The sequence below is a fragment of the Spermophilus citellus genome, assembly GCF_964194105.1.
Source record: "Spermophilus citellus genome assembly, chromosome: 10".
Classification (NCBI taxonomy): domain Eukaryota; kingdom Metazoa; phylum Chordata; class Mammalia; order Rodentia; family Sciuridae; genus Spermophilus; species Spermophilus citellus.
Window position 1 is genome coordinate 128,506,205 of NC_138197.1, and position 13,747 is coordinate 128,519,951.

The 13,747-nt window shown below is 64.0% G+C and overlaps 1 protein-coding gene across 1 annotated transcript in view; it reads left to right on the forward strand.

The window, feature by feature from the left end:
- Nucleotides 1–1,736: 1,736 nt before the first annotated feature.
- The window catches only part of CACNA1I (calcium voltage-gated channel subunit alpha1 I), a 51,198-nt gene continuing 39,187 nt past the window's right edge, over nt 1,737–13,747 (forward strand). Inside the window, exons 1-2 of the mRNA XM_081309734.1 lie at nt 1,737–1,978; nt 11,113–11,272. Of these exons, the coding sequence (XP_081165860.1) occupies nt 1,882–1,978; nt 11,113–11,272 (257 nt within the window). The 5' untranslated portion in view covers nt 1,737–1,881. The remainder of the gene's footprint in view (nt 1,979–11,112; nt 11,273–13,747) is intronic.

Below are 13,747 nucleotides of genomic sequence, written 5' to 3' on the forward strand. Positions count from 1 at the left end.
CACTGGGCCGGTGACGGTGGGCTCGGCTCCAGCCAGGGCTGTGGCCTCCGGGGAGGGCGGGGAGGGTGGCGGGAGGGGGCCTGGCTGCCCGGGCAGGGCGGGGTCCCTGGGCCTAGGAGCGAGGGCCAGGCCGAGTGAGCCCCCGCAGCGCCGCCACCACACACAGCCCGGCTGCCGGGGAGCGCTCCGCAAAACACGAAAGTGACAGCTCGGCTCGCCCACGTGGGATCCTCGCGCGCCGCGCTCCCCGCACCCCAGGGGTTCGCTGCCCTCCCCCACTGCCAGGCCTCCACCCCGACGCTCTGCCTGGCCCTCCCCTCCCCCTTCCTTCTCCATCCTCCCCCTCCCCTCTCCCTCCTCTCCCTCCCCCTCCATCTCTATCCTCCCCCTCCCTCCTCTCCCTTCCCCCTCCCCTCTCCCTCCTTTTTCTCCCCCTCCATCTCCATCCCCCTCCGCTTCCCCCTCGGGTCCCCCCCACCCCCCCCACCCCCACCCCCACCCCCGCCTCTGGCTCTAGTTCTAGTCTCACTTTTTCAGGTCACTCCCCATCTGATTTGGGCTGGAGTGGGAGTGTGCACGTGCTAGGGTGTGCAGGTGTGTGAGCGCGTGCGTGTGCGATCTCACTCGGCGGGGCCGCGGGGAGGGGGGTGCTGGGGCATCTGGGGAGACGCAGTTCTCCCTCAGTTACTCTCGCAGCCGCAGGAGGGGGCGGCTCCGACAGCCGGCAGGTCTGCCTCTGCGGTGCCGAAAGCCTGCCTGCTGACGTGTGGCGGGTGGAGCTGGCAGTGGCCCTGGAGCCCCGGCTGGGTGGGGGAGGGTCCGCCAGCGCCTCCTGGGTACGGGGCTGTCCTTCAGCTGGCGAGGGGCAGGCAGCAGGGGAGGGGGTTGCATCTGGTGGAAGCTCTGGGAACTTCGACGTCCCCAGAGGTGGGCCTCCCAGGGGATCTGGGAAGGCTGCTGGGGAGCAGCCCCTTGGTGAGGCTCGGAAGGGCGGGGTGGGGTGGGGACTGGGGCTTCTTCACCTTTGAGTGCCCCTTGTCTGACTGTGTGCACCCAGAGTGGCCTGGTTCCTCGTGGACTTGGGGTAGCATCTGCAGATCTGGGCATCTGCAGGGACCAGCAGAGCAAGGTTTCCTGGACAGAGGGCGGGAGGCCCCCAGGTTGGAAGCTCAGTGAGCCCCAGGCTGGGCAGGTCCCCTGGGGACCCACCAAGGGCAGCAGACCCGCGGAGATGCAGCCATGAGGCAGGGAGGGAGGGAGGCCCAGACCAGGTGGGCCTCCCTGCTCCAGACGCACCCATTGGCCTGGTGACCCAGGGCCCATGGCATCACCTCTTGGCCCCTCTCCTCGGGGGCATGGGGCTTTGGCTGCTGGACAGGGGCTCCCGAGGAGAAGGGCTCCACTTTCCTTACCTCACCCCCATTTCTCGTGTGGCTGTGATGCCCGGTCTCCACCTGGCCAGACTGGCCATCCCTCTGCACCTCGGTCCTCCTCCGAGGTGGGTCTCAAGGAGCCGCCTGCAGGGTGGGGAGCCCACTCAGAGGCAGTTCTAGTGGCAGGGGCTGACACAAGTCAGGAGTAGTGCACAGGCCTCCAGGACAGAGACACCTGGCGCTGCGCTCGCCTACGGTGGCTGAGGTCTGTCTCCTCCCCGGCCTCTACTCTCACACCCGCCAGGAGAAGCTGGCACCAGCCCTGTTTGCAGAGGAGACCGAGGCCCAGAGGAACGGCCAGGCTGAGGCACAGCTGGGACTCTGACCCCTCTTCTCACCCCTTCTAGGTGTGGCTGGGTGGGCTGGGTGGCGGGGACCCCTGGGGCCAGGCCCTGGCCCCATCTCTCCTGCGTCCTCCCTCCCTCATCCTCTCCCCTCTCTCTCCAGGATGGTCGAGTACTCGCTGGACCTTCAGAACATCAACCTGTCGGCCATCCGCACCGTGCGTGTCCTGAGGCCCCTCAAAGCCATCAACCGCGTGCCAAGTGAGTTGGCCCTGCCCTGCCTCCCCAGCCCTGGCCCTCCCAGCCAGCTCATTCATTCACTCAGAGAAGGGTGACCAGCTCCTTCCGGGGCCAGGCCTGAGCCTGCAGTGCCCAGACAGATGGGCCCTGCCTCCTGGGACAGTGTTTGGGCCCAGGGACACCGGAGGGTGGCTCGGATACCTCTGATGTCCCAAAATAACTTGGATTGCACTGTCCTGGGGAGGCTGACTGCTCAGGGACAGGAGGTCCCTTGGGGGTGGTCTCCCAGGCTGTGTGGAAGGAAGCTGCTGAGTTGAGGGGAGCTCTGCCGCCTTTCACTGGGGCAGGATCTCAGCCCCCGACCTGTGCTCACAGACGCGGAGCTTAGACTCCCTCATGTCCTCACCCAGAGGTCCATCCGGCCACCCACCATCTGTCTGACCATCCTCCCGTCCATGCATCCCTCCGTCCGTACACCCACCTCACATTAAGAGATACCATCTTGTAACCACGAGTCTTGGTGGCTGTCTGGCATCGTCCAATGGCACCTCCGTGATCTTGGTCTCTTTTTCTTTTTGTGATACTAGGGATCGAACCCACGGTGCTTAACCGCTGAGCTACACCCCAGCCCTTTTTATTTTTTATTTTGAGTCAGGGTCTTGCTAGGTTCCTGAGGCTGGCCTTGAACTTGCCATCCTCCTGCCTCAGCCTCCTGAGTTGCTGGGTTCACAGGTTCGCGCCACCATGCCCTGCGCCTGATCTTTTCTGAGTCTTACCATCCACCCTGTGAAGGAGGTGGACTGTCCTCCCTTTAGAGATGAAAAAGGGCGGGTCTGTGGACCCCCGCCCCTGGCAGCGTTGCCAGTTGGCAGCTGCCCCAGAGCCAGTTAGGTCCCTGACTCCGCGGCTGCCCTGTGTTAGGCGTGGGCTGGGGATCTGGAGAAGGGGCTCATGGTGCTCTCAGTCCCGCTGGGAAAGGACGGGGACTTTTGTAAGCCCTACCCACGTCCTGTGGTTGAGGCAAGAGGCTGATTCTTTCAGCAACTTGTGTTGAGGCTCAGAGAGCATTAGTGGGCTTCCACAAGGTCGCACAGCAATTCAGTGTGGGGTGGGGATCTCGATGAGCTCTGTCCACCCTGAGCCTGGCTCTTTTCCTGGCTCCGTCTGGGTCTTTGCTTCTCTTCCCTGCCTGACCCTCCGTTTCCCCAACTCTCCCTTATCCTCCTCTGGTCAGTGTTGTCCCCCACCTCAGGTGTCTGGGCCTTGGGGCCCGTCCTGCCCCACCTACCCACATCTTTGTCCATCTGTTCCCTGAGGCCCTGGTCTGACTCGAGGCCTGCGGAGCGTGGCGGTCAGCCCAGGCAGGCTGGCGGCAGTGGAGGCCATGCTCCAGGAAGTTTGTAGAGCAAGGTGACCAGGAGGGGACTGGAGCTGGCTGGGCCTGGAGGTGGCCTGGGGAGAGGAGTGGTTCAGCCACCTCCTGTTGCTCTGGGGAGGCAAGGGAGGGACATTGGGCAGCTGCTGGGGGCAGGGAGCTGTGGTGGCCAGCTTCACTCCATCCTCTCACCCCTGACCAACACTAGAAAGCTCTTTAAAGGCCCAGAGACGGCTATGATCCGCTGGGGTCACGCAGCAGATTGGTGGCTGGCGCCAGTTTCTAAGCGGTGCTGTTCCCCAACAGCACGTGCTCTTGTCCTGTGTTCCCCACCTGCCTGTGATGGGAAATGGGCTAAAGGGCCGACTTCATCATCCTGGCACCCAGACCTGTGCCTGGTGGCTCAAGGGAACCCCCAAAACACATGTAAAATGCATGTACTCCACAAACATGGAACATTTGTCCCTGCTGGAAGCTGGTAGAGAGCAGCCAGGGATCAGCCAGGTGGCCAGGGAGCTGGGGGACGTGGGAGGCGGGTGGGGGCGCCCGCCCTGCAGGAGGCTGGGTGTGGGGCAGGGAGAGGGGCTTGAGGCTAGAGAGGATGGGACGGTGTGGCAGCCTTGGTGCCCAAGGGTGATGGAGCCACAGAAGGGGTCAGGGAGGGAGTGTCAGAGATGCCCCTGGCAGGGGGTGTGGGTCAGCTGGACATGGGCTGCTCAGCGCCAGGAGGGGCGGCTGGGGCTGGCGGGGTTGAGGAGGGGGAGGTGCGCCTACGTCCAGTTCAGGTCCAGGAGCGTCTGGCCTGGGCCACTCGGGGGGCACCCCAGCAGGGGCCACATCTCTCCTGGACTCCACCCCAGAGCTCCCCACTTCTGAGGGAGGCAGAGGCGGCCACGTCCTGCCACTGTCCTGCCCCTGGCCAGGGAGGCCACAGTTGTGGTCACCTGGCGGAGGTGCCTGTGCTCATAGCAGGGCTCATACGCCAGTGGCTTTTGCAAGATCTTGAATCTACACCTCCTGCAGGTCTCCGGGGCGGGCAGGCGTGGCCAAGTGACATGGGGACGTTTCATAGTGGGAGGCCTGGGGGGGTACCGACCGCCGAGGCAGCGCTCACGCTTGCTGGTTTCTGTTTGTGTGTGGGTGTGAGGACCTGCGTGTGTCCATGGGAGGACACGTGCACCCGGGTGCCTGTGAGGGTGCGTGTGAGTGTGCCCGTGGGGGTGGCCATGAAGCGCGTGTGCACGTGTCCCCGGGTGTGACAGGAACATGGGTAGGCACCTGCGCCCGTCCTTCCTGGGCCCCCTGCCCCCTCTCGCCATGTGCATAGCTCATTAAGTGGCTCCTGGACTGTGGATGTCACTCCGTGTCCCAGCGTTAGCCTGACATTTCCTGGAGAAGGGCAGGGATGGTCCTGAGCCCAACGTTCCTGTGCTCCCAGAGGGCGCCAATTACAGAGGCTCTGCGCCAAGAAAGCCCGAGAGGGACCCAGCCTGTCCCCAGGGTCTCCTTCCTGTTAATGGCCCCCCCTTGGAGGCCCTCAAATTCCGCCTCAGCTGAGCGCCCAGCACCGGGAGCTGGGTAGGTGCGACCCTCCGTGTCCAAAGCGGGAGCAGGTTTGAGAAGCACCCAGGGGCCAGTGCCAAGGGACTTTAAGGAGAATCCATATTCGTCATTTAACAGCGGAGCCCGCAGCTCATAGAGCACGTGGGGCCTCTGGAGGCCTCTGGTGCAGCTCTCTCATTCTTCTGGAGAGACCCCTGTCCCCAGGTGCCTGTTCCTTGTCCACAGTCACCAGGGAGTGAGTGACCTGGGGGAGGGGGCATGGGCTCCTTACAAGTGCTTCTTGGAGGGATTTTGTGGGTTTCCTCCCCCTCCCTTCCCCCCTCTCTCTATCCCTCTCCCTCTCTCTTCCTTTTTCCTAAATGTGAAATTCCCAGGAACATCTCAAGTCCTGCCATCTGTCTCTTAGGGTGGCATTGGCCCTGGGACACGTTCTTTTCCACAGTAGCCTGTAGTCCTCGGTTTTGCCACTAGATGGCAGGCTAGAGAGCTGGTATCAGGCAAATTGAGTGACAGGTTGTTAATTGCAAAGCCGTGGGGAGTGGGGTGGCTGCCTGCTCTGTAAAATTGCAGCAGAGGCTCCAGAGCCCCAACGTGATCGACTGAGGTCCTTGGTGGGGGTCAGGGGATGTGAGTTCTGGCCTGTGCTCTGCCATAAGCCTGGGGTGCAACCTGGGCCTCAGTTTCGCTCCTTGCACGGGGCAGAAGGCACCGGGTTACCTGCATGTTTCCAGCCTGTGTAGGATGAGCAGGGAGCTGGAAGTCAGGGTGTTCTTTACCGAATCAATCGTGTAAAGCCAGTCCCCCCGGGTCTGCCTCTGCAGCTTCTGTCCTGGGCCAGCCCTGAAGGATAAAAGGAAGGAGACGTAGAGGAGAAGGCTGGAGAGGGAGGAGGGATGAACTTTGAGGCAGGAGACTAGCTTCTGCTTCCTCACTGTGTGACCTTTCTCTGGCCTCATGAGGGGGCTGTATTATCTCTAAATGTGGTCTCTTCTGGCGGCAGACCCCTCCAAGGGTGTGGAAGGCACTCCCAGGCCTGGGGCCGGGCAGGGTGCTGACCCTGCTGTGTGTGGCGGGGCAGTTCAGGCCCGGGAGCTGCAGGTCTGTTCTGCACCGTAGGCTGGTGCAGGGCCCTGGGTGGCCACGTGGGGGAAGGTGCTGGGGAGCGTTGGGTGTGAGGGGTAGTGGGGGGCATCAGGGATGTCTTCCAGGGCTGGTTTTAGAAGAAGCTGACCAAGTGCACAGAAGGTCCCAGAGAGTGTCCCTGGTAGGTGACATGTGCACAGGTGGAGTAGAGGTGTCCCCTGGGAGCAGTGTGGCTGGGTGGGGGACACATGTCAGGAGAGGCAGGAGGAGGTTGTTCACATCTGGGAATTTGAAAACGATCATAAGTGCTTGGGACAAACCTGTCACAGTGTCTAACAGGGGCTGAATCACTTTTCCTTCAAAACATGGTGATGCCCAGTTTATGGACGGGGACCCCGAGGCAGAGGGCAGGGCAGAGCTGGGATCTGAGCCTGCCCTTACAAGATCTCAGGGCTCCTGACCTTTCTGTCATAGGCACTCAGTGCCCTCTTGACTGACAAGCGCCACAGGAGACGCAGAGTTAAGGGCCCCTGTCCCTGTGTAGGGACACCTGGAGGGGACGCCAGGACCTCCCATCTGCCTGTAGCTTGCTCTGCTGCAGACCTCTGCGGCCTCTCCCTGCCAGGTGCAGGGTTCCCACACTGCAGGGCCCTCTGGGCTGAGTCAGGGCCATGCAGGAGGCAGGAGAGTGCAGTGGTTAGGGCAGGAGGCCCCTGTCCTCATGCCCAGGCACATGCCTAGAGGGGTCACGTCAGGCCAGCCATCCTAGGGAGGGACAAGGAGGGCCCAGGATTCCTTCTGGGGGAGCTTGATCTTGGCAGGATCTGGGAGGAAGAGGAGCGGCACATCTCATTATGGAGACGAGCCTTTACTTGAAGGCTCTGGGCACTAAGCCCTGCCACACCTTGGGTTTTAGGGCGTCTGCCCCAGCACCCCAGGGCTCCCAAAGGCCGCAGCCTCCGCGGGGAAAGAGAGGGAGGCTGGGGAGATGGGGGAGGGGACAAGGGCTGGCTTCCCGGGCTGTTGCTTTCCTGGAGTGGACGAGGCAGGGCGTGTGGTAGTGTGGTAGGGAGCATCTGGCCAGATACCTGGCGAGAGCCTGACTTGGGAACAGGAAATGAGATGCAACCAGGAAGTGCTTAGTGTGGGCGGGGCAAAGGGAGCCAGCCCGGGTCAGGTTCTAAGTGGTTTCCACAAATCCTGAGGGCAGGACACCTGGAGGGGACACCAGGACCTCTGGTTGATCCAAGGGGGCCACCAGGTGTGGCCCTGGGCCAAGTGTGGGGTCAAAAAGAGCCTCAGCCACAGTCCCTCCCTGCAGGTGGCACCTGACCTGGGGGCCACGGGGCTGGGACGAGCTGCCATGGGTGTGGGGAGGCACCAACGCATACCCAGAGAGGATCACAGAGGGGTGGGCAGGACGTTGGCAGGATGAATAGGGATTGCTGGGCCGCAGTGGACAGGGACCTTCAGTGGGACGGGGACCTTCAGTGAGACGGGTGGGCCCGACCCCCAGGTGCCAGCTCCTCCAGCTCTGGGGACCTGAGGCCTCCTGGGTGGACAGATGGGGGTTCCCTGGCTGGGTGGGTTCAGAGGCCCCCCGCCAGCCCACGGGCTCTCTCCAGCTGGGCCAGGGCCAGCAGCTGTGGCCTCGGCAGCCTGGCCGTCTGCTGCCTGGCCCGGCCTCCCCGGCGCCCGCTGTGCCCCTGATTAGTTGGCATTGGCGGGGGCAGCAGACGGCCTCTCCTGCCTGCTCAGCGCCCTCCACTGACCCGGCCAGACCAGGCCTGGAGGCCACGGCACAGGCGTTCCCTCCTCTGTGTCCCCTCCCCAGCCACAGGCTGTGCCCCTGGTTGGCACATGCCCAGTGAGTTCTACGTGAGCTGGCCTGGCAGAGTGGCCGTGCTGACCTGGGCTGACGGCTCCTGTCTGGAGAGCACCCCGGACCTGGAGGGGAGATGCTGTCAGGAAGGCACCTGTCACCTGCCACCCCCACCCATTCCCCTGAGGGGCTGCCCTGCTGGCCGGGGTCCCCAGAGCAGAGGTCTGGTCTGGGGTCCTTCCCCGGGTGGGGAGGGGCGCATCTCATGCATCTGCCGCTGTCATCTGCCCCAGCTCCCACGCTGCAGAGGACAGTCCACTGGCCCCACCCCAGACTTGGGCCGATTCCCCCCCAGGCCCTGAGGTCTAATGAAGTGATGCCAGGTGCCCCCGACTCTGCACATGCTGGGCCTGGAGGTGACCCCGAGGCTGGGCTTCTCAGAGGGCCACCCCAGCCTGGACTAGCCCCTGCGTGGGCAGTGGCATGGCAGCCATAGGACCCCTGCTGTGGGCAGAGTAGAGCAAGGTCTTGTGGGTAGAGTGGCTGGTGGCCCAGGGGAGGGCAGGGGCTGGTGTCCAGCCGGAACCACAGTGGCTGTGAGACTGTGGGACGGGGGCCGTGAGCAGGGCGGGGCTGGTGGGATAAGGCTTTGAACTTTCCCGGGGTGACCTGCTGGCTTTAGGGGCTCTTCCATCAGAGGTGCCCCAGCTGGGCAGTGCTCCCGAGAGGCCAGCTGGATCGCACATGCCACTGTCCCCATCTGTTGATGAAGCCTTTTGGGCCCAGAGAGGGCCAGTTCTTGTCTTGGGGCCACCAGGTCTGGACTGGGACTCAGAACTCGTGTTCTAGGTCTGTGCCTGGGTGCCCAGCTGGACAGGGCTGCACCAGTGCCCAGCCCCCCCCCCCTTCTTGGCTGGGAGCAGGCCCTCCCCACGCTCTCCTGGTGGCTCTCCTGGTGGCCTGCAGCCTGGCCCTTCCAGATTGCCTGATCCCTGCTAAGCCCCTGCTGAGAGGGAGACAGGACTAGAGGGGACTGGAGGCCTTCCTGACCAGCCTGGGGTGGGCACCTGGAAGACTGCCTGGAGGAGGAGGGTTTGGCTGGGAAGGTGGAGGGAGTCAGGAAGGGCGGCCTGAGGGTGACATCCCAGTGGTTTGTCTGTGCTGGGCTCCGTGTCCCTGTGGATCTGTGCTCTCCCCGTCTGTGGGCTCTGGTCCTGTCCTGCTTCTCCCTGCGCTGTCCCCCTCTGTTCTTTGTGCCCATTTTCCCGTCCCTCTGGGTCCACTGTCTCTCTCTCTCTGTTCCCCTCTCCCCTCTCTCCTGCCTGCGCTGCCTCGTGTGCCCAGGGCCAGGGGAGCGGAGGGCAGAGTGGAGCCGGCTGGCCCGTCCTGCCTAATTGCTTGACCCAGGACATAGAGAACGAGACCCTGGGTCCCTCGGGCTCTTCCCTGGCCTCCTCATGCTGCGGCCTCCTCTCCCCGGCCCCCTCTCCCAGCTCCTGCCGGGGCCCTGATTAGCTAACTGTGCCTCTGCCCTGTGGCCCGGGACTCCCTGGGCGCGTGTTCAGGAGCCTTTCAGAAGTCCGCCTCCTGGGCGACAGGAGCTGTGACTAATTGAGCAACAAAGGCCAACCCAGGGGGCAGCCAAGGGGGGCTGCGCTGAGCTGCGGCTCCCTGTGTCGCTGGTCCAGCCTCTCCTCCGCTGTGCCGGCCTCTGCCAGGCCTCCAGCATTGCCTGTGCCTCGCCCAGAGCCGACCAAGGGCAGGGCCTCTGAGGACAGCCATGACCGACATGGCCTCCTGCCCGTCACCCGCGGGTCCTGCCTCTTCAGAGCCCTCTGCCGCGGCCCCAGCGGTCTCCTGCTTGGTCCTCAGGGCCACACGGCCGGGCCTTGGCCACCTGTCCCTCGGCGTGGCAGGCTCCTCCAGTGTCCAGCTTCTGCACGCGTGTGTCCTCGGGTCTGGGCCTTGCCCAGCACTCGGGTCCCCGGTCCCCTGCTGTCAGGCTGGATCGCTGAGGCGGGTTCAAGATGGGCTTTGTGTTCAGCTGTGGGCTCCCTGGGCCCAGCCCTGTGCCTGGCTCTCAGCTGGCACTAACTAGGTGCTTGGTGAGTGACCGTGGGCATGAGTGAGCCAGTGAGGCACCAGAGGGCTGGCCATTGGCTTCTCCAGGGCAGCCGGCCATCTGCAGGGTCCCACGGGGGCCTGTTTTCTTGCTGTGGTTTCGGGGCCAGAGGGAGGTGGGGCCTGGGGATCCCCTGGTGCCCTCGGTCGATGAGGCCGCCTGCTGGGGAGCCCCTGCCTTTCCTGAGGGGAGGCTGACCTAGTTTTGTGGGGAGGCAAGGTGGGGGTGGGCATTAATTATTGATTAGAAATGGCGCCACACACAGTTTGTGATGCAAATCCCAAATAATTATCCTCGTTAATAACCATCTCTCACCAGCCCTGGAATAACAGACCCCGGCAGGGCCGCTGCCCCCACCGCGGTCTCCCAGCCCTCCACACTCTTCCCGTGATGCTGCTCGGCCTCTGCGATTCAATAACATTCAACAAATGTTAGCTGAGACCGTCTCCCGGGCCAGGACCTGCTGGCTCTAGAAACACTGAGGTGGCTCAGACACAGGCTCTGTCCCTTAGGAGCTCACAGCTCAGCAGATGAGACAGGATGGTAAAAAGGAAGCTATGCCAGGCTGCGAGGGTGTGGGTGCCCATGGAGAGGACCAGCTTGTGCAGCGTGCAACCTGCACAGATGTGCATGGCAGCCGGGGCAAGGTGACAGGTGCTGAGGTTGCCTAGAGCAGAAGAGAGAGGCATGAGCTCTACCTGGGACGGGGTGAGGAAGGGCCGGGGAAGCGGCCAGAAAGGGCATTTTTCAGGCTGTGGTGGTTGAATGGGAGTCTGCCGGGGCGTCCCAGGAAGAGAACAGAGCGTGGGTGAGACAGTGGGTTCTGGAAGGAGGGCGGGACCTGGTGTCCATCAGACCCTGCTGTTAGCTGAGTGGCCCAGGCAAGTGACTCCAGGTCTCTGACCCTCGCCTTGGCTTCCCGTGTGAAGAGGAGGCGGGATCCTCGACCTCTCAGGGTCACGAAGACTGGAGATCCCGCTTGGGCCAGCCCTGGGGGGGTGCGCACAGTGTGTCCACATCTTGTGTGAGTGCGGCAGGGCCCGGAGCCGTTCTCCTGGCTTTCTGGGTAGAGGGGCACACGTGCAGGCCGGGTGCCCTGGGCGCCTGGGCAGTGTGTCCCCGTCCCCTGCTCCTGTCCTCCCTGGACCTCAGCTCCCGCCGACGCGCCCCCCGCCTGCCCTTCCTTCCAGGCATGCGGATCCTGGTGAACCTGCTGCTGGACACGCTGCCCATGCTGGGGAACGTCCTCCTGCTCTGCTTCTTCGTCTTCTTCATCTTCGGCATCATCGGGGTGCAGCTGTGGGCGGGGCTGCTGCGCAACCGCTGCTTCCTGGAGGAGAACTTCACCATGTGAGTGGGGACCTCGCCCGCGCCACAGGTCCCCGGGCAGGACGGCGCAGAAGCAGCGCCATCAGGGTGGGGCCCCAGAACCAGCTCCCAGGCTGCAGCCAGTCAGTCAGAAAAACCAATTGTGTCACTCCTACTGTGCGCTAGACGCGGGAGCCCAGAACAGGAAAGCCTTCGCATCCCTTCTCTCCCTGGACACGGCCCAGCGGTGGCTCTTTGTCCTGCTGAGATGGGTCCTGCCCTTGGGAGCACCAGGCTGGGCGCGGATCCTGAATGTCTCTCCTGAGTGACGCTCCCGGGCCCAGGGCCTGTTGGGGGTGTGGGGACCCAGCGCGGGGGTGGCTGAGCTTCTTCTCTCTGTCCCTGTCCCGTGGATCTGGAGGCCAGTGTCGCTGCAGGGAGCGCTGGGCCCCTGGGTAGGCAGGGAAGGGCCGCCTCGTGGGGAAGGGTCCTGCGTGGGGCTAGGGGGTTACATGAATGTCCACCTGAGCTGTGGCTGGGGCCGTCGGGGAGGGGACGGGGTGGCAGCCGCTTCTCCTGGCCTGGCCTTCAAGGACAGAGAGTGGCGGGCAGGAGCTTCGGCTTTGGGGGTTCAGGGTGGACCCACGCTCCCCTGTCCCTCTGCCCCACGTGGACCGTTCCTGGTCATCCCGTTATCCAGGCTCCGCTGAGCGGGGCCTCCTCCTGGGCTGGCTCCCTTTCTTGGTCTGGGCGGGGGAGGCCTCGGAGGACGTTCCCTAGGAGACCAGGGGCTTCTGCTGGTTCCTCTCCTCCTGGGGCCTGGGGCGGCTTGGGGGTGCCCCTAGCTGACGGCTCAATGTGCCTCCAGCCCGGCAGGACGGCGGCTCCTCCTGCCACACCGTCTTCCCGCCTGGTCCCTGCACGTCCCCTCCCCGTGGTCAGGCCTGGCCCTGTCGGGTGGCCCCAGCCCGGAGCTGGCTGCCGTGATGGGTGGGGGAGGGGACATGGGGACATGGGGGACATGGGGCCGGGCGCTCATCATCTGCTTGGCCTCCGGGAGCCTCCGTCTAGTTCCTTACCGTGCAGGTGACACTGAGGCCTGGAGAGGGAAGGGACGTGGCCAGGGCCACACAGCAAGGCTCCCTCCAAGCACCGGCCCCTGTGTGGGTGTCCGGACGTGGCCCACCATCAGCCCCTTCCAGCGGCCAGGCCCTGTGCGGGGCCTCGGGCTGTGGAGGACTTCACCCGGCCTCCATTCTGGGCAAGTGAGCGGCCAGCAGCTGGGCTCTGGGCTGTGGCAGAGGGAGCCGGGTCCGAGGCCAGCGCAGGGCAGGCTTCTCCAGTCTGAGGACGGGAGGCCGAGGGGCTCTTGGAAAGACGGGGGTGTCTCCTGGCAGGTGGGGGGCTGGGGTGGTGTGGGGCGAGGCGCATGACGCCTGGCCTTTGGGGTCAAATTCTGCCAAGGCCACTTGCTAGCCTTGTGACTTTGGGAGCAAGTGGCCAAACTTCTGTGCCTCAGTTTCCCCACCGTGGGGTGCTGTGAGGGTGACCAAGCCACAGGGCACCGGGCCCTGGGAAAGGGCTTGGCCCCGGGCAGCACCGTGAGCAGCTGAGTGTTGCCTGGGCAGCTGGGGGTGTCCTTGTGTCCCCCACTGGCCTGGAAGTTCCTGGGGGTGGGCGCTGAGATGGCACCTGAAATCCCAGAGGCCCAGAGGGTGACCCTGGGGTGACGCAGGTTGAGACGTCTGGTATTTACAGGGGCCTCAGTACACGCTGGGCACTACTCTCAGCAGGGTGCTGTGAGGGAAGTATGTTATCTTCATTTCACACTTGGCTCAGAGAGGTGAGGTCACTTGCCCGAGGGCACACAGCATGTAAGTTGCAGTCAGCCAGCAGAGGCTGTGGGTAACCTCAGAGGAGGGGTGGGAGGCATGGCTGAGCTGCAGTGGGAGAAGGAGGTCTGGATGGTGGCCACGGGGACAGGCATGGGCTGCCTGGTGCTGTGTGAGAGGCTGGTCATCTGAGCTGGGGTCTGGACACAGGCGCAGCTGCCCCAGCTTCCCTGGGCTGAGGTAGTGGTGCTGGCAGAGAGCTCTGAGGGGATGCCTCAGGTGAGAGTCGGGGGCCAGGGAGGGCAGGGACCCGCCAGGCGGGCCATGTGTCCAGTTCTAGTGAGCCCTCCCCACCTGCACTCAGGCCCGGGGACTCTGCTTTCTGGGCGGATCCATGGTGGCCGTGACTCAGAACCTCTGCTGACAGGTAAAGGAGAACCCAGGCTGGAATAAAATATTTGCAGTACAGGTGTCCACCAGGGGCTCAACTCTGCAGAATCTGTGGAGTCACGACAGGTGCCAATGATCAGATCTAAAAATGGCCCCCGAGAGCTCAGCAGAGACTTCACAAGGGGCAGGCACGCGGCCGATGGATGTGGAAGGGCGTTCACTGCTGTCCTTCAGGGACAGCGCATACTCAAACCACAGATCCCGTGACACCCCGCTAGACGGCTAAGCTCAGGGC